This window comes from Cynoglossus semilaevis, chromosome 18 (genome assembly GCF_000523025.1).
Source record: "Cynoglossus semilaevis isolate Cse_v1.0 chromosome 18, Cse_v1.0, whole genome shotgun sequence".
NCBI lineage: Eukaryota > Metazoa > Chordata > Actinopteri > Pleuronectiformes > Cynoglossidae > Cynoglossus > Cynoglossus semilaevis.
Window position 1 is genome coordinate 3,126,540 of NC_024324.1, and position 19,391 is coordinate 3,145,930.

The 19,391-nt window shown below is 40.9% G+C and overlaps 1 protein-coding gene across 1 annotated transcript in view; it reads left to right on the top strand.

The window, feature by feature from the left end:
* Nucleotides 1-8,519: 8,519 nt before the first annotated feature.
* epha10 (EPH receptor A10) overlaps nt 8,520-19,391 on the top strand; it is a 137,552-nt gene continuing 126,680 nt past the window's right edge. Inside the window, exons 1-2 of the mRNA XM_025065256.1 lie at nt 8,520-9,942; nt 10,258-10,332. Of these exons, the coding sequence (XP_024921024.1) occupies nt 9,891-9,942; nt 10,258-10,332 (127 nt within the window). The 5' untranslated portion in view covers nt 8,520-9,890. The remainder of the gene's footprint in view (nt 9,943-10,257; nt 10,333-19,391) is intronic.

The window sequence follows — 19,391 nt, forward strand, 5'->3', positions numbered from 1 at the left end:
GTTATTCACTTGTTTTCTTTGACTATTTAACGAGCTGAAGTTTGAGAATAAATTTTTAATTTTGGCGCAAATTGTAAAAATACGTTTTACAATAAAAAAACAAACAAATACAAATATAGGATATTAAATTTTCTTTGCACAATTTTTACAAATTACAGTATTAAAAAATCCTGAAATTTTGATCCATTTTGATCAATAGTTTTCTTCAATAGTTGTGTGTAAAATTCATTTTTTTATTATTTTCCTTATTTGTTCAAATTTTTACAAATTACAGTATTAAAAAAAATCCTGACATTTTGATCCATTTTTGATCAATATTTTTATTCAATAGTTGTGTGTAAAATTCATTATTATTTTCCATATTTTTTACATGAGAACAGAGAACGGAGCTTGACATTAATCTTTTCTACAAAAAGGGGGCGCTGCAGAAAATGATTGGGGGCCACAGATTTAGGGCTACTTTACTCTGTAACCAATGACTTAATCATAGGTTTTTCTACAGTTGGTCTGTCAGTACCCGTCCAGATCCATGGACATTCAGCCAACAGATCTGAGGCAGATGTACGTGACATTCAGCCAACAGATCTGAGGCAGACGTACAACACTGTCTTCTCATTATGGATCAAAGTCTGTGATGATGATGATGAGGATGAGTTTTTAGCAACATGATACCTCTGTACCTCCTCATGGAGGCTCCTGTCACCCAGTACTGTGGAGTACACATGATGTCCCTAATGAATTGACCCCGTGTACAGGTGTAAGTACTGGACCTGTTCAGTTCAGCCGTGTCTCCTGGTGCCAGGCTGTGGAGCCATGCCAACCGTAACCAGGCCCATCCTCCTCTCCTTCAATCCACTGTGCACACAGCTGCCAACTAACCTCCGAGCCACCAGTCGAATGGAGAGATGAAGTGGGGGAGGATGTGTGTGTGTGTGTGGGGGGGCAACACAAAACAAAGGACTGGCAATATTAAGGGTTTAGGGGGAAAATGAAAGGAGGAAATAGAGATGGAGAGATGTTTGTGTGGAGCTGGAAGAGGAGGAAAATAAAGGATTTAGGGAGAAAATAGGATCAATCCGCCAGGATGTGTTTTAGCCAGAGAAGCTAAAGTATTTCATTTTCCCTGGCAACCGTTGCATTGCTCCTCGGTGTGTGCTAATTGTGTGATAAAGACATTGAAGCTAAATAAGAACTTTCCTCAGGCTCATGTGCTTTATGTTGATTATAATGGAGAAGGAAAATCACTGGTGCTGAATGTGTGTCTGCAGCACAAGAACATTAACTTCCCCAATGGAGACGATGTCCTAGAGAAAACAGGGCACTTTCCCTGAAAGTCCATTATTATAAATTAATTTAAAGTGTTGACAGTTTCCCATTTCCTCACCTGTCTGTCGGCAAACCAAATAACACCATCATTAGTTAATGATGTGACTTTCTGAGGCAGTAATTAGGAAATAATTTATTTAAAAAAATATTAAACCCTAACTTTCATTTTTTTTCTGAGGAAACACTTGATTTTATTTTAATTATATCTTGAAGCCGTGTTTAATGTTCTTAGAGTTGATTGGTGGATGTTGTTCAAATAGAAATTGAATTCTCAAATATAATAAATATAAAACCTCTAGTCGACAAATGTAGTCATTTCTGCACTAAGTCCTTTAGAATTGACCTGTAACTAATGCGTCGTTTTTACTTTAACTAATTCTTTCCTCATTTCTATTTGTTTTTCTGTTACCAGCTTTTTCTGTTACCATTTCTATTTGTTTTTCTGTTACCAGCGAGAGGTTACTCTCTGTTGGTAAAAGTTAAATTTCAAATGTTTCCCAAACTTTTTATTTCCCGAAAACATTTCCTCAAATCAATGATATGAGAATAAATTCATCGCTGCCAGAAGTTTCTTTAACCTCAAATTAAAAAACTATAAAACTCTGGAGGCTGCGGGTTGGATGCGTGACAAGATGTCAGCGCAGGACAGATCCAGAAATGATTGGACCGCAGAGGGATGAGGAACGGTCTGCGTGACGCTGGGAAAATACCAAAGGGGAATTTGATGTAGATGGATTGATGTGTGTCTCCCTGCGTGTGTGTTTGTGTGTGTGTTCAAACAGGGAGGGAAATTAGTGCAACTTCAGCTCTTGATAATCTCATTTAATTCACTGGGACACGCACACTCACAGATCTGACACACACCTCACCACAGTCGTCTCCTCCTCTCCCTCACTGACAGATCGCACCCACACTCAGAACTTCCTGCTCTTTGACTGGCCTTTTTTTTTTCTTTTTTTTTTTCCTATCAGAGGGCCGGCGTCTCGCCTGACACGGCCCGGCTGAAGCCTGCCCCGTAATCACATTGGTGAAACAGAGTAAGGGGGGGAGAGGAGGGGGGAGCGAGGGTGAGGGAGTGACAAATCACATTACGAGCACCGAGTCACTGCAGTTATTGTGTCGCCTCTGTGTTTCTGTGAGTCTCTCTCTGGATGAAGATCCATGTTTTGGTCTGTGGGAGGAAAAGTAATGTGACGGAGTGTGTGTGTGTGTGTGTGTGTGAAGAAGCCAACGTTCAGGTTGGACGTACCGTACGTGGGTCACTTGTTTTGTTGACACGGTTTTTGTTTCGCCAACGTTGACAGTGTGTGGACGTGTGATCAAAGCACACAGTCGGCTTCCTTTCATATCTGACAGCAAAGAGTTGATCTGGAAACACGTTTGGAGACGTGTATTCAAAAGCAAATACTCCTTTGTTAGTGTACATATTTGTACTGCCAACGACGGCTGGATGATGCTGTCACCGCTTTGTCACATTAATCACATCACGTATGGAAGTATTCAACCGTGAGTATGGGCAGAATCAGGTCGCAGTACAGCTGAGAACAGGACAAAACTTGAACTACTTTGTTTCAACGTGAAGTTATAACATCGTTCTAACTGGTTATTAACCAGTTAACCATCTGTTAGTCCAGTTAACTACTGGTAAACTGATTGTATTGATTTTTATTTCTGTCGTCGACTTCAGTGTTTTTTACCTTAGGGTTGTGTTTAAAAAAATGATAAAAACACCGACACACTTTGTTTATTAATCAGACGACTCTGTATTTGCAACACAATAAAACATAACGTGATTAAAAAATAATTTTTAGAGAAACTAAACATCTCTGAGGTCACCAAAAAAAACTGACCTTTGGCTTTTCCTTCACTGGGAAGTTTCATATGAACCCGTGTCTCTTTTACTCTGCGCCCATCGATCTGTTTCCAGTGAAGCCGTTGGTCCGACTGCATCCACACCAGCCTCCTGTCAGAGAATCCAATCTCACACCAATCAAGCTTTACAAAGACCGTGGCGTAATGACGGGGACGTGGTTAAATCAATGAGAGGCATGTGTAGCCACACACTCACACACACACACGTGACAAACACATCAAGAATTTGATCTGAGGAAGGATGGTTAAGAACAGAAATTGCTGAAGAATATATATATATATATATAAATTCCATGAACAAACAGAGATTGTCTGTTATTTCAGAACATTTTGCTGAATCTTTTAAGATCAGGTTTCAAGTGTTTTGAAACAAGCCTAGTCTGTTCTGAATTGGACTGCTTTTGATGTCAGAGAAATGGGTGAATCAAACTGTGGTAAGACTGAGTTGTTTTTACAACTTAAAGTAAAATATATATATATATATGACCCAGCAGAAAGTATGAAGAAGTTTTTAAAATAAAGAAAATGAACACGAACGTCGTGTCCTACGTGGTGGACATGGACATGTACGGAGTTCATCATGTTGATTTCTTTAGTTAGATTTATTTCAGTGCTGTTTTGTATCACGCTTATTGTTGGAAAATATTTTCTCTGCTGCTTAAAGAGTCTGCAGGAGTCTCTCACTCCGACCACCTCCCAGATGTTTGTTTCTCCCACAGACACAGTCCGGGGTTTATTCTGCTGAGCCTGGATGAAGTTACAAATTGCACTGATCTCCTGGTCAAAGCAATAAGAAAATCCATTTTCTGGCTCCAATTAATGTGCCTTCCCACTTGGCAGTGTTATACAATTCCCCCAGGTCTCAGGTGTCCACATTTGGCCTTTTGATATTTGTGGCGGAGGAGAAGGAAAAGAATCATTTATTCTATCTGCATACATATAAAACTGTCTGTTTTCAGCCACATTTCCCACTTTAATGCGTCTGCCCAGATGACTTTTGGACAGTTTCTTTAGGGAACTGATGAAAATGTTATTGCATTTCCCATAAATGTGAGTGACACATGCAGAAAGCAATTTAAAAACCGGATGTAATCACATCATCTGTGTATGTGTTTATTTTTAAAGTGCGTCTCTCCTTTTTCTTACTCCCTCATCCTCCTACATCCTCACTATTTTTACTCAACACCATATCCTAATTATTTTGACTATCGTTTAGGCTAATGTTTTATATTTGGCTTTAAATCTTTTTTACTTTTTTACTATTTGAGCCTATCACAGCTGTTGCAGCGGTTCTTTGACGGCTACGTTAGCCTGCATAGTGTTTATGCTAATAAACGCTAACTTTGAGCCATTCTGAATTTATTTCGGTTTATAGTGTATTTAAGCTATATTTATAACTCAGAGTTATTACATTAAAATTAAACTTTTTCTCAGTCACTCTGTTTATAAAAATAGAGTGCATATATTTTTCTTACATCATTCAGTCTGCCAGAATAGAGCGACATATATAAATGGCTAGTTCACGTAAACAGACATTTGCACCTTGAGAGTGATGTTGAAATGTTAACTCACAATGTGACTCGCTACGCTGATGAAAACCTGCTATTTTTCAGTTCCCCAGGAACTAAAATACTGTTTTATTTAACGTACCATTAGGTCTGTATCACCAACAGGAGGCGGTACGAATAAAGTTCAGCCAGAGTTTGACAAGCCATTCTTTTACTCACACACCTTGACAGGTTCTGGAGAGACGTCCCCACTGATTGCGGCACATGAATATTCTCCTGTTGAGTTTGCACAACACTTACTTCTTCTCGGGGCTGCGGCCTGCACACCTTACATCAGCGTTTACTAATCTCTCACACAGCTTTCTATTCTCTCACCAGAACAAATGTAATTATCAGCGCTGTTTGCCCTTCTCCTCTGTTTGTACCTCGCTCCATTGGCTGTAGGTCTAATCAATTATGCAAATAGACGAGTGTTGTCCCAGAAAAATGGGCCGCCGTCGGCTCTCCTCCTGAAGGATGTTGACAAACCTCCTTATTTTGCCCGTGTCAATAAGCGCGAGCTTCAAGTGCAATCCGTACGAGGTACATGATCGCAGGCTGTCAGCGCAGTAATTGCCTTATGACTCACCGTCAACAGGGAGAGACACTCGGTCTACACGCCGACGAGGCCACAGTGACTCAAACTGTCTTTTTATACAAGTACAATGTAAGATTGTGGGCTAATTCAACAGCAGGCAGAGGTGACAGAGGTCGTGTGAATCCCCGAAGACATTCAGTTTCACAGTGTTCAGTCACGTGACCTCACAGCTCATCACTGTTGGACAACCTGTTGTTGTCGTCCAACTTGGACAATATCATTGATTTTAGTTTAATAAGTAAACGTTTTCCTACATTTTTCATTAGGCCTCGGCCATAACACACATATAATTAAAATGTTGTTTTTTAATGTCATATGGAGCAGATTATTTCTACTGAATTCACTGTACAGGCAATAAAAATGAAATGAAAATTTATAACCGATGATAGTTACAGTAATAACTATTCTACTTCTATGTTTTGTGAATACCTATAGGTGGACAAAAACAAAAATAGCTAAAAGGTTTTTTACCAAATTTTACTTAAAGGAACGAAACATCACCTAAAAACAAATATTATTTTAGTTTTTATATATGAACATTAGCTGCTAGGTTTTAGCTTTTGGCAAACTAACTTTTCCTGGAACAATAATTTGTATTTCATGTGTTACAGTTGGCTCGCCTCGCTACATATTTCTAATTGACATTTAGCTCATATTCATGTTTTTAAAAGTCTTGTTACTTTAGATTTATTTGTCTTTTATGTAGTACTGTTTTAGCTTGCTATTTTGTTTTTTTTCACATCCCCCCTCAGTGTTTCTACTGCTCCTGTCTGAAGATGGCCAGTAAAATCCATCAACCACTGACTTTTTCTCAGCATAAAAAGAAAAGAACTCTATCTGCCATCTGCTGAACTTCAGTTAATGGCAGTAAATGCTTTGAGTCTCAGTGGAACTCAGTCTGTGCCGGCGTATTGATATGAGATTGGTTGGTAATGCAGGTCGACCTCTCGGGCTCGCCTCCAACCATTTTATTCATATTTGTTATTTTTCTAAGTCCCAATCTTGTCGCAATTTGAGGTCTTCATCATCCTGCACCAACAAATAGACAGGGGGTGATGAAACAGTGACCCTGGTCAGAAAGACCCATAATGCCTCGGGAGTTTGGCAGTGTGGCCATCATTACACCTGCATATATACAGCATGTATTTTCTCAGTAGCGTGTGGCTCCTCGTGCAGGAGCAGCATGTTATAATTAAGATCTCCTCTGATAAAGACATCTCCCTCTTTATGCTTGTTTCCCTAAATTAGCTTCCCATCTTTTCCCCTGACATTAAGCAGATCATTGTGCTGAATGTTAGCATTATTTTTTCCCTACTAATGCTCATTACCGGGAGCAGTGGGAGGGTGAAGAGTCAATTTCTTGCATGTCTTTCTGATTACACCCGAGCAGAAAGTTGTGCGTCCTAATTGCAACAGTGGAGATATTATTAAAGTACCTTTGATTCGGGGAGCTGTAATCTAATTTAACACAGCCTGTGTTCTGTATTAGGTGGCTGTGTGATTACACACTGCACCACACGTGCCGTCACCATTTATTTTTTTCTCCCCCCGTACATTTTCGTTTCGTTTAACCCTGGGCCTCAAAGCCGTGATGGGCTGTCAATTTAAAACAATTGCTGTTGCCGCTGTTCTAATTACACACTGTATCTGCAAATGTAATGCAGATTAAAACGCAGGAAGATAAGATATCAAGTGTTGAGACAAGAGATGTGATTTAAATACTGCATATTTCAAATACTAGTTGGATTTAAAAAACAGTTTTGGTAAAGTTTTCTGGCAGTTTTTTTTTTCTTTTCTTGTGGCCAGCTGCTAGCTGTACTTAATTTGCAATACTTTTATTCACCTTTAACATTCTGCTTTATGCTAGACTTATTTCTGTATTCTATATTTTGGAGCTATTTTTCTTATTATTGTATAAGTAATAAGTTCAGTTTATTTGAGAATTGAGAGTAGCTGCTACCTCAGAGTCTGGAAGCAGTTAGCTAGAAGATAATGAAAGATAATTCTAATAACTACGCCACTTTGAGAATCCTACTGCAAACAAAGGGGGGTGATAATTATACTTTTCACTCTTAGCATAGACTAACAATGCTAAGGATGCAGGAAACTTCCACCAGGGCTTGTTAGCCAGCGATTCCTCATGTGTTTATTGTTAACAGGCTAGAATTTGGTTTTTTAAAAATGTAACACCTGAAGAGTACATGTTACTTGTAATTGTAGCTTATTTCCAACCAACACACACACATACACACACTCGTACACACACACAAGAAGGATACTACTGCAATATAATTTGTCTCTGGTGATGAATTCCCTTTGGTGTCTCCTGAGACGTTCCAGCCCATGCTGACAAACCAACACATTTTTCACTCTCCGTCCTCGCCGTTTTCTCTCTCTTTCTTCTCTCTTGTTTCCTCTCATATACCCCCTGAATTGATATTTTTCCTCTCTCTACCTGCCCCACCCTGCCCCACTCTATCTTCTCTTTTTTTTTCCTTGTAAATGTAGTCCTCAAGGAGGAAAAACAAAAATGTTCATCACTGTGAAATGTGTCTAATGAATTAGAACCGTAATGACACGAATAGAATGATTACAAAAAGTCATAAGATCACGAGGAATAAACTTGAAATAAAAAAAGCTTGTCAGCTTAGAAGAATGAAGTTACAAATGAAGGTGAAGTTTTTCTTTTCCTGCTCCTAGTCATAGTAAGATTGTTGTCGTTAACTTAACTTTTTTTTTTTGGTAATATTGAACTTACACTTACAACTTTGTTTATTGTTAAGAACAACATAGTGCTGTCTTTTATTCGATCATTGTAGAAAATAAAAATTATTATTGAAGTTGATGGAAATAAAATATTTACAGTTTTAAGTTCATGGGAGGAAAGTAAAGTAGAAGTACTACGACAAAAGTTTGTTCATTTACAGGATATGAAATTGCAAACTTATTCTTAACAAACAAGACCATTTTTTTATATTACATATTTGTATGTATATATGTTAATATATATATGTATTTATATATTTATACGTATATTACATATATGTATTTTACATACATTTACAACATTGTTCTCATTGTGGCAGTATTACTGGTACTAATGGCTGCTTGGATCACTCTGGTTATTAAGACTAAAATTGAAAGCCTTGGCTCCAGTACATGCTGAGCTTCATTATCCCAGCAGGAGAAGTGTTGTTATTATTATATTTATTTATTTATTTATTTTTGCATGTTTGGCTTTAGCCTGTGTTGATTGGTTCCGTCCTTGGTCGCTGCACCAAAGATGAACCTTCCCTAAATAATTTTAGGCTCATCCATTTTTAATGATGGTAGTAAATTGAACCTCCATTTTCCACAAATCAAAAAAACATACTTGGGAATGGTGGAAGTGTGGCCTGGGTGTGGACTGGAATACTAAAACCCACATGTCTAATAGCATCGCTCCAATGTTGTGTCGCGCTGTCGGACCAAAAAAAAAAAAAACCCTCTCTTGGAACAATCCTGGTGAGTTCTGGCTCTGAATAATACCAATAAATATCAGTTGTGTCTTGTCCCACAGCAGGACTCTCGTCAGGCACAGCTTTTATTGGCGACTTTTAGAATCGCTAAACGGATTTTGCCCTTGTAAAAGGCAGGAACAGGGATATTATTATTATGTGTCCGAGGCTGTGAGTCGAACAGAAAGGAAAATAATAAAGGTTGGAAAAGACAAGATGAAAAAGACAAAATTAGTTAAAGGCATGGAGAGGAAGAGGAGGGACAGGAGTGAAATAGAGGTGAAAACCAGGAGACTAAAAAGACACAGTTGTCCACTTTACTCTGTCCGATGGCGGCTGGAGAAATTGGAAACAGTGGCGTTCCCTAATCTTCCCATCACCTTCCCCATCTAGAAAAAAAATCTTGAACCCTGAAACCAAACACAGATACAAATTTAAATATCAACCGGATAAAGACACTACTGACGCTACATTTCAATCTGGATTTTTCTGAAGTCCTGATAACATCCCAGTGGAATAATTTAGATATTAGATTCAGTTCCTGCAGAGTAACTTCCCCCGGCATCACCTTCCAGACAGGTGTCACATCCCGAAATGTGGTCTGCGAGCAGTAGATCATGTGCTCCTCGTGGGCCTTATCTGCAGACTGCCACATGGCTACTTGACAGCTGGTTTGAGGCCCTGCATCAGTGTGAGCCTCCATCCCTACATCAGCATCCATCTTTCTCTCACTCCTTTGAAACCTGGAGGATTTTTACACTTTTTTTTGCAGCATTTCAGTTTTGGCAACAAACCAATTTCACCCCATGTTTTTGCCCTTTAACCTCGGCGTCTTTCAACCTTACTCTGCCCTCAAATGAGTATTTATGGCACGTTTATCAGATTCTTAAGTGTGTGGCTTTTTAAATTGATTGTATTTTTTTCATGTGTGGTAACCTTTATAAGTTAAGTTAACTTTCACTTTAATGGTCCTTTTTGTTTTTTAGCAGGAGCCAGGGTCCGTGGTTACTTGTCGGACAGGTGGTTCCTCTTTCTGCCAGATGGTTCAGGATGAAGCCAGTTGTGCGTGGATTTCTCCTCAGGCCAGACACCCTACTCCCAGGTTGGTCCTTATTCCCCAGCCACACTTGGTCCCAAACCCAGACATACCAGGGAGGGTTAAAACAGGAAGGACACCCGATGTAAAAATACACACTGGATATCAACTAGTTACCAAAGTTTTCTTTTTTAGGTCAACAACACCTAAACTAACATTAGAAAAACATTAACATTAATGTTAGAAAAATCGTTTTATTAACTCACAATTTCTTAACGTAAACCCGGGACTGTTTATGTGAACACTGATGTACTGACAGGAATTGAAGAAAGACTCAGAGTCTGCTTAACATTGAGGATCGTTTGGTTTTCTTATATTCAGGCACGAAAAAATGGAGCATCAACAGCAGCTTCAAGAGGGAGGATCGGGAAACATTGCTCGAAAGCACAAGGGCAGGTAGGAGCAAATCTTAAACTCTACAATGTTCAGAGCCACGCAGAGGTAGCGGTGACCTAAACGGACGTTTCCCCTCTGACGTCTGTTGAGTTTAAACCAGAAAAAAAAACCCAGTTTTCTTTAGGCCTCTTCTCTTGGTTTTCTATTTCTGACCCTGACACATTTTTTTAAAAAGCAAAGTTCTCTCAGGAAGAACTGAAACTCTCTGGTGTTTTAGTGAATACTAATCGTTCAGTCTCAAGGGCAGTGGTGGCTTGGTGGTTAAAGGAACGCACTCGGGTCCGGATGTTTGCATGTTTGCAGGTTCGATTCCATCAGCTGCCAAGTTGTCACTGATGGGTGAAAATGTAGAGGTCACATTTGGTTGTGTCCAGTATCACAATGACAAGTAATTCACTTTCATTTGGTTCACATAGTTTAAATGGCGACCTTTCCTTCAAAAGGATGCTCAGACAAAGGTCACATCCCCAATCACTTAAATAAATGAAATCCTTAAAGGTTATTATGTAATTTTTGTCTGATAAAAAACCAGGAAAGTGTCACTTGAATATTATTAAATTCCTTTCATGAGGCAGAATTTATTTTATATGGCACACCTATTCATTTACTGCAGCAAAAAAAAAAAAAAATCACCTTCCCACCAATGAGAGCGCTTTTTTCCTCATGAGTCCCAACACTCTTCAGATGACCTTGAAGGCACCACTGGCTCTTACAATGTGGAACTAATTGCAACACAAGGACTCATTAGCCAATGACAGTCCTTCTCCCATGGGCTGCGTTTCCCCATCATTCCCCCGGACGATCTTGCGACCTCCTCCCCCACCTCACCCCCCATCCTGCCCCCCCGCCCACGTTGACGTGACTTAAAAAAAAAAAATTGCTACATCACAGCATTTTGCTAAAGTCACCATTACGTTCACAAACTGTTCAATATGATGTTCCTAATAGTTTAAATGGAGATTTATTGCCTTTGTCCACATAAATGTTATTATATTACAATAAAAAGGCGAATCGTTTGGACTGTCATCTTGATAACAAATCACTAACAGGCGGCAACAGAGAAAACAATGGAGTTGATTAAAAGAGTCCGAGTTGATATATTGGTGGAGCGGGTCTGTGATTTAATCTCATTAGATTTTGTTGGTGTTCTTGAAGCTCGGTCACAAATGAGCTCATTAATGAAAATGGGATTATTTTTTTCCAATTTCATTTTTTAGTTTAGACACACCAGTCTAACCAAAACAGGGTCACCTGTTGTTGTAAACCACATGCTGCTCTAGCTGTGACTGCGCTGTGTGTGTGTGTGTGTGTTTTCACAATTAACTACTATTTGAGTAGAAAACGATCTGTGATTATATACTTGACTAGTTGATTGACCGTGGGTTTTTGTTGATGGAAAATAAATGAAAGACTTTTGGTTCATTTTTTTTAAGCCTTTGTGTTTTAGTGGAAAACGTTTATTTAACCTCTAGACAAACATTTAGCTAGTTTTGCGCCATACTTCACTTTGCAGTTTGACTAACTATTAGTTTTTTACCTGGATTTGACTATGTTGTGAAGTATTTGGCTAGCTTTTAGCTATTTTTTGGGTTTGGTGCCATGGAATCTTTTAGCTTCTATGGATCTATTATTGAGTTTTTTGCAGCATATTGAGCTAACCTTAAGCTGTTTACTGTCTGTATAATTAATTGCTAATTGTTCGCCTAGATGAACGTCAGTTTATTTAGATTAGTTTTTGCTAAGCTATATGTGGATTAACATTAGCTTTCACTGTGGCTATTTTGCTAGCATATCACTTTCAAAGACACATTAACACCTTTCCACTCTCCAGCATCACAAAGTGCAATCTTGGGAATAACACAACTGTGGTACAATACACCTGGGACATGTAGTCTACTCCCTCTACACCCCCCCTCACCCCCACCCCCCACTGTTCTTTTAGCTGTTCCTACATGTATATACTGCGCTCAAGTCCCAAAGTGTGTCATTGGATTAGACTGACATTATACAGCTGAAGAAGGAGGGAGGAGGAGATGTTAGGAAGTGGGGAAGAAGTGAGGGAGAGGGGGGAGGATGGCCGGCCTCCTGACAACAGCTTAAGTGAAATCTACATAAAGGCTGAAGTTGTGCATTCAGGTACAGAGGCAGAGGAAACAGAATGGGATGAGGAAAATATACCAAAACTGGTGTTCTTTGTAAATTTGGATAAAAAATACCATATAAATAGTGGAGGAAAATTTGTTATTTTCAAATATGACCGTTCTGTGAGCGTGGACGTGTTCCCAGTCACGCCCCCCACTTAAACAACACACACACACACACACTTCTTTTCTCCCATTATCTTTTTGTTCTCCTCTTCGTTCTGCTTGGTTGATTGGGAAAACAGCCAGGGACCAGAAAAGGTCAAGTGGCTCTGCTCTCCTCACTTCTCCTCCTCCTTTTCCTCCTCGTCATCATTCTCTCCTTCCTCTGATGTGGCGATAATGAGAGGACAAATCTGAGCGACGTGCTGTCAGGGATTTTTCTTACCGTTTAGTCGCCCCGTTTTGCGTACGTCTTAACATCGTCTGAAATGGAGCAGCGGTAAATCTGTGAGAGGCTTTTATTTGCAAAAATAAACATCTGAAACACCTTGGAGGTAGTATTAGTTGTGGTCTTCCAGGTGGGTCTCTGCAGGTTGTTAAATCAGAGCCAAGGTCAATCTGACCATCAAGGCTTCACAAAATTGGACTTGGTCTGTCTCAAGGGGGCTCAGAAGCCCACCATCCACCACTCAAATCATTGTTGTTGTGTGGATGCCAATCACAAAGTACTTCCTGCCAGTTCTTGTTGTGCTGCTGTCCAAGGTCACAGAGTGCCGTCAGAAAGAGAAAAGGGGGGAAAAGAATCGGTTCCACTGGTCATTGTACAAGTACAGACACATTTACACACTCAACAAAATGGGTCCTCTGCATTTAGCCGGTCCCTGGGGACCAATGGGCGCTTTCACTAGCCCCCGGGGAGCGAGGGAATTTTTGGTGCTTACTCAACAGACACAAAAGTAAAATAACATTTGATCAAAAACAGGCCACGTTGTCCATAATTGTCCCAGTTGTTTGTTAATTTAGTCTAAGGTGAATTGAGTGCAGTTTTACAAAAAAAGTTCCCCCTGTACCTACTAATAGATTATACACTGTCTCTGGGCGTGCTCAAAATAATATTACAAATGATATGCAACATTGTGTTACAGCAGCTGTTACCTGAGCCTCTCAAAATCAGTAAGAGTAACAGTTGCTCAAAGGGGGGCCAGATTGGACTGTTTGGTGGGCAGGATACGGGCTGTGGGCCACCAGTTGATGACCACTGTTTTACTTGGTAGTAAAATAATAGAATGGTTGTTTGTCTGTGTATTTGGTGTTGGTGATGTTAGTGTTTCCTCCTGTGACGGTTGAACCATCGTCTGTTAAAAATTGGAGGATTTTGACCTCAGGTTAAATCCAACAGGATGAAATTTCTGCCTCTCTGGGAACTTGGTCGAACTTTCCAAATGTAGGAACTGAACATCCGTAAGTCCCAGGCCCCCCAGATTTTTCTTGCCTTTTACTCGACCTTCCTAACCAGTGTTTTCCTCTGTGTCTCACCCTGTGGAGTGAGTAACAACTGTGATCTACCGCACTTCAAATGATCTCCACACTTCTGCTTTAAATCTGTTTTTCAGAAATCTTTTTTTTTGTTTATTCATGGGTTATTGCAGGGTGGGGGGATCAACCAACCGATCCAATTATTTCCGGGAATCCTAAGCCTTTTAGAGGTAGTAAACTGGTTTGGCTTCCTCTCAACTTCCCATGATGGAATTGACCTGAATGATGGAGAGCCTTCAAAAATAGATTTTGGACATTTTTGCCGGACTCAGATGGATTGTGATGGACTAAGCAATGATGATGGATGTTTGATGTACGATGGAGGTTGAGAATTAAGTAATGGTCTTTTGAAAAATTGGAGCTGGAGGTGACATTGTTGTGACGGCATCGCGCCGAAACGCCACATCATTTCATTTGAGGGAATGAAACTCAGTCCGTTGTGTTTGGACGTACGTCACGGACGATGAGAGTAGAGACACAGAGTGATGGAGAGAGCAGAGCTGTTGGCCTATGTCCTCAGTGAGTAATGACCACAGAGCAGGAGGAGGAGGAGGATAGATGATCATGTTCATCAGCTCCCACCACTGCAGCTCCCACCACCACCACCATCACCCCTCCTCCCCCTCCTGGGAGGATCAGTCAAGCTGACGAACCGCAATCTGTGCATCAGTGTGGGTTCATGTGTGAGAGGGTCGGCGTCTGTGATGATGAGGCCGGCCTTTTGATTACAGTGTGGACATGTTGTGTATCTACATAACACTGGATGTTCCCACTCCAGTCAGTGACTGAGGTGGAGCAGCTTCAACATCTGGAGAACATCCAGATCCTTCTGTGGAACTTTAGACGTCGTTCTATTTTGTGGAGTGTGTTTTGATGGAAAATATGTCATAAGGCACATTAAAAAAAAGAAAACAGGGAAATACCGGACAGAGAAGACAAAGACATTTTTTCCCCATCTTAGACCTTGACAGAGATAACATAATAAAACCTGGAAAAAATGTTATGGAAGCTGGAGACATTTGACTTCACTTCGTTGACTTTTTAAAATCAAACAGCCTTTCTGAAATAAAACATCAGTCTTAGAACTGAAGCTAAAATATATTTATTATAAATATATATATAAAAAGAACTTTGATTAGAGTGGAATATATATATATATATATATTTGATGGTAACATAATAGGAAATTAAGTGAAATTAATAAACTGTACCCACTAATTAATTAAAGGATATTTTTAAGGACAACAGACGTTGATTAAAGGGACGGGTCGTGTAATGATTGGACTATTTTTTATCCCCATGAGGTCGAGAGCCATAATCTGCTCAGAACCTGATGAAAAATATCATACATGTGGTGATGTAGTGGCTGGAGGTGAGTGGAGCTTAAAGTGTAAGAAAAAAAATTAAGAAAAACACCGAGGTTTTACTGTGCGTTTTTAATGTGCAATTCAACCCCAAAATGGATACTTTGAAAGAGTAGTAGTAGTGGATGCAAATTTGCAAAACCCTTGAAGTACATTTAACGTAGTTTCACTTGTTTCTGTTTCTGTACCAAGAAAAAGGAACATGACGCGACCCGACCGATAAGGATTGATGTTTGTTTGTTTTGTTCAAAAACACAATGAACATGTTTCCTGTCTTTAAGTGGAGAAGGATCAATAGTCCCCAGAGACACAGTGATTTCCGTTACACGACTGATCATTGGTCAATTTCAGGAGGCATGTGTTGCTGCATGTTGATTGTTTGCAACTGTGAGATTTGGATATTTGGGGAAGATTTCTGGAGGGTGACAAAGGAAGATCGGACATTGTTATTGGCTAATTGTAGTCACTGCTTGATGAAGAACAGGAAGGTAGGCAGGTCAGTTACCTAGTGGTGACAAGTTGTCACTACATTTACCATCTATCCACTGTGTGACCCAGTCAGAGACTTTTAAATTGTGATTTAATTTTTAATTTATATATAAGGCCCACCATCCACTCTATGGTCATTGTCTTATAAAGACAAAGAAGAGGAACAGGAAGGAGAAGAAGATCACGTCACTCCTTCCTTCATGGACCTAATTTGGGACATTTTAGGACAATGTGGTATTACTGTAGGACTGTCCCTAATGTGGACACCTCTGTCCCAGAGCCTGTCCTCGGTCCTGGTCCTGGTCCTCGGTCCTGGTCCTGGTCCTCGGTCCTGGTCCTGGTCCTCGGTCCTGGTCCTGGTCCTCGGTCCTGGTCCTGGTCCTCGGTCCTGGTCCTGGTCCTCGGTCCTGGTCCTGGTCCTCGGTCCTGGTCCTGGTCCTCGGTCCTGGTCCTGGTCCTCGGTCCTGGTCCTGGTCCTCGGTCCTGGTCCTGGTCCTCGGTCCTGGTCCTGGTCCTCGGTCCCGGTCCTGGTCCTGGTCCTGGCTGCAGCAGGACACTCCGCTCAGCTGCCGGTTTTCACGGCGTCTTTATCCGCGGGTGGAAACATACCTGGCTGCTGCCGGAGAGCCTGCAGGTCGCAGCTCTTTGATAGGTCCACTCTCAGATCCTGCCTCCTCCTCCTCCAGCTCCTCCACCAGTTCCTACTCCACTCCTACTCCATTGCGCGCTCCGCGTGTCAATCTCCGCCGTTAAACCCTCCCCCGAGATATGAAGTAGACCGTGTGGCTTCTCGGATCAGGCACTAGTTGCCCAGACAGACGCTCGTCAGCTCCATACTCTATCACACAGAAGTGCGTCTTTCTCTCACTATCTCTCTCCTCCTCTCTCTCTCTCCCTCTCTCCCTCCTGTCTCTGTCTCTGTCTCCGCTGCGTTTTTGCGCGCAGGCTGGAAGAGCGATGACCAGAGCCCCGCGGAACTGTCCAGACAAACATGGATCTCCGTAAAACGCTGCTGCTTTCGTTGCTTTGGATATTATTGCTGACCCGAGTGGAACAGTCTCAGACAGAAGAAGGTACGAGTATTTCAAATAATAATAATAATAATAGTAACGCATTTTTTTAAAAAAAACCTACATAGAGAAAACGTGCGCTTTTTCTGGCTGTGAATGCCCGTGTCTCCAAACGGCTCCGTGCAGCAGCAGTGGGCAGAGAACACATGGGAGAAATAGTTGCTCCTGTCCGGTTGTGTGAAGCAGGTTCATCAGTTTAACCAGATTTAAATGTGTGCAGTTTTTATTATCCTGGAAATGATGGTTTTGGTTCTGGTTGTTCTCCCTGTGGAGAGACGCGTCCCTGCGTCAGGAAGTCAAAGCTGATATTTAGAAATAAAACACGGGGCTGTTTATATTTATATCAATATTAATGCCCCCCCATGTCTGTGCTGTATGAGCCCCTCTGTCAGTTTAATAGTTAAAAACAGACAGAATCTTCTGTTCCAGTGCCACATGCTGACACTGTCTCCTCCAACTCTGACACAGAAACGTCACTTTTTTATCACTGCTCTTCACCAGAGGGAAGAAAATCTCAGATTCTTTTCTTTTTTTGAATTGTGAAATACTGTGTTTCCTCCTGGTTTCCTGTGTTTCTCTGACACTCAGCCGTGGCTCTGATCCACTCTCTCTCCATGTCTCCTGTCTCCTGTCTCCAGCAGACAGTCCCAGTGTGCAGGGTCCAGTCTTTGTCCCTGGTTGTTAGAGCCGGCGTCTGCCGGGGGGGGGTGGCTCTGGGGAGGAGGCCGCGGGGCGGTGGGGGGGGGGCGTATGGCAAATGCATGATTCACTGAGTGTTTTATCAAGATTTAATGCTGATGTGGGATTGGGATCTGGGCTGCTGGCTTGTTTAATTGTCCCTGAGCATCTGCACTGGAGTGTGTGGCAGAGTGGAGCAGTGTTCAGCAGCAGCAGCAGTGTTCAGCAGCAGCAGCAGCAGCAGCGGTGGGACTGATTGCCTCAGATAAATGCTTCGTGCTCCTGCGTTCATTGTTTCAAACCCATGAAAAGTTTCTGAATGTTGATCAACACGGAGCCACTGGTGTGTGTGTGTGTGTGTGTGTTCTGGTGCGTGTGCGCACTCTCAGGTGAAGCAGCCGGAATGAAGTGATCCTAATCAGTTCTGAGATTGTAGAGTGGAAAGGAACATAATGGCTTCAGAGCCACGGGCTCTCTTTTCCCAAGGAGGTGGGCTTTATTATCCAGGCTGAGTGACACACACACACACACACACACAGAGTGAAGAAGCATATTGGGCACAACACAAGCCCTACATCAGTGACACACATTCAAATGCTCTTGCTGTTCATGCAACTCAGGATTAAACGCACACACTCGTCTGACATGAACATGTTGCACTGGCATGCAAGCTCTTCTCATCACACACCTGTGTGTGTGTGTGTGTGTGTCCACCAGTGCACCCGTGCCCCCTACGTTTTCTCACTCACACACACGTTCTCTCCGGCTCACTTCTGGCCAGATTGATTGGACTCCCTGGAATGCTGGCTATAGCTGGATTTGGACGCTGGCTTTTGTTTAATTGATGCTGAGATTAATTGTTGTGAAAGCAGTGTGCTCCTGAAGGCTGCTGCTGGCAGCCCTTCATTTGCTGTTCAGAAGGATTTGGGAGAAAGGAAAACACGGGAGGGATTTTTCTCCTTTTTTTCCTCCATTATGTCCATATTAAATGAGGCAATTTATGTAGCTGTCAGTCTGTGTTTGTTCTCCCAAAGTAAGCAGCTCCTTTTTTAGGACTGCCTTGGTATTAATGCCAGAATAAGCAGCGATTTCACCCTCGTCCAAAAATATATAAAAAAAAAAAGAAGAAAAAGAAGTTATCGCTTTTGTCTGTTTATTCTCTTCTGTTCTGTGCTTGAAATGTTTAACAGATACATAAATAGTTATGGGTGTGTATTGACAAGAACCTGGTGATATAATACATATCACGGCACGATATTGTGTGATATACTGCGATACTATAATCATGACAATATTTTTAAAAAAAAATTTAAAACATAATAAACATATGTCGATGCTTCTATCATCAGGTTACTAAAACTGGATCAGATGGATCTACATTTGTAATTAATAAATAATTGATGCAGTGCTGTAGAACACCAATACGGTATCGTGAGAGAAATATTGAGATATAGCAGTGTATTGATGTATTTTCTTATACCTCTGTAAATAGTCATAATGTTTGAATACTCCAGTTAAAATTAAACAGAGAAAAAATAATCAATAAAAAATGAAGGTGAAGATGAAGATGATCTTAATTTCTAAAAAAGAAAAAACTTTTTTTTAATTTTTTGACGAGAACACTTTTTCACACCAGATTTTTCACCAAATTCGAAAAAAATGAAGGTGAAGATGAAGATGATGTTAATTTCTAAAAAAGAAAAAAACTTTTTTTAAATTTTTTGACCAGAACACTTCACCAGATTTCTCACCAAATTTGACTTCATTACAGTTTTGTTGTAACATGTTGGTGACGTACAGCTCTAGTGATGAACACGGCTCAGTTCAGCACGACCGAA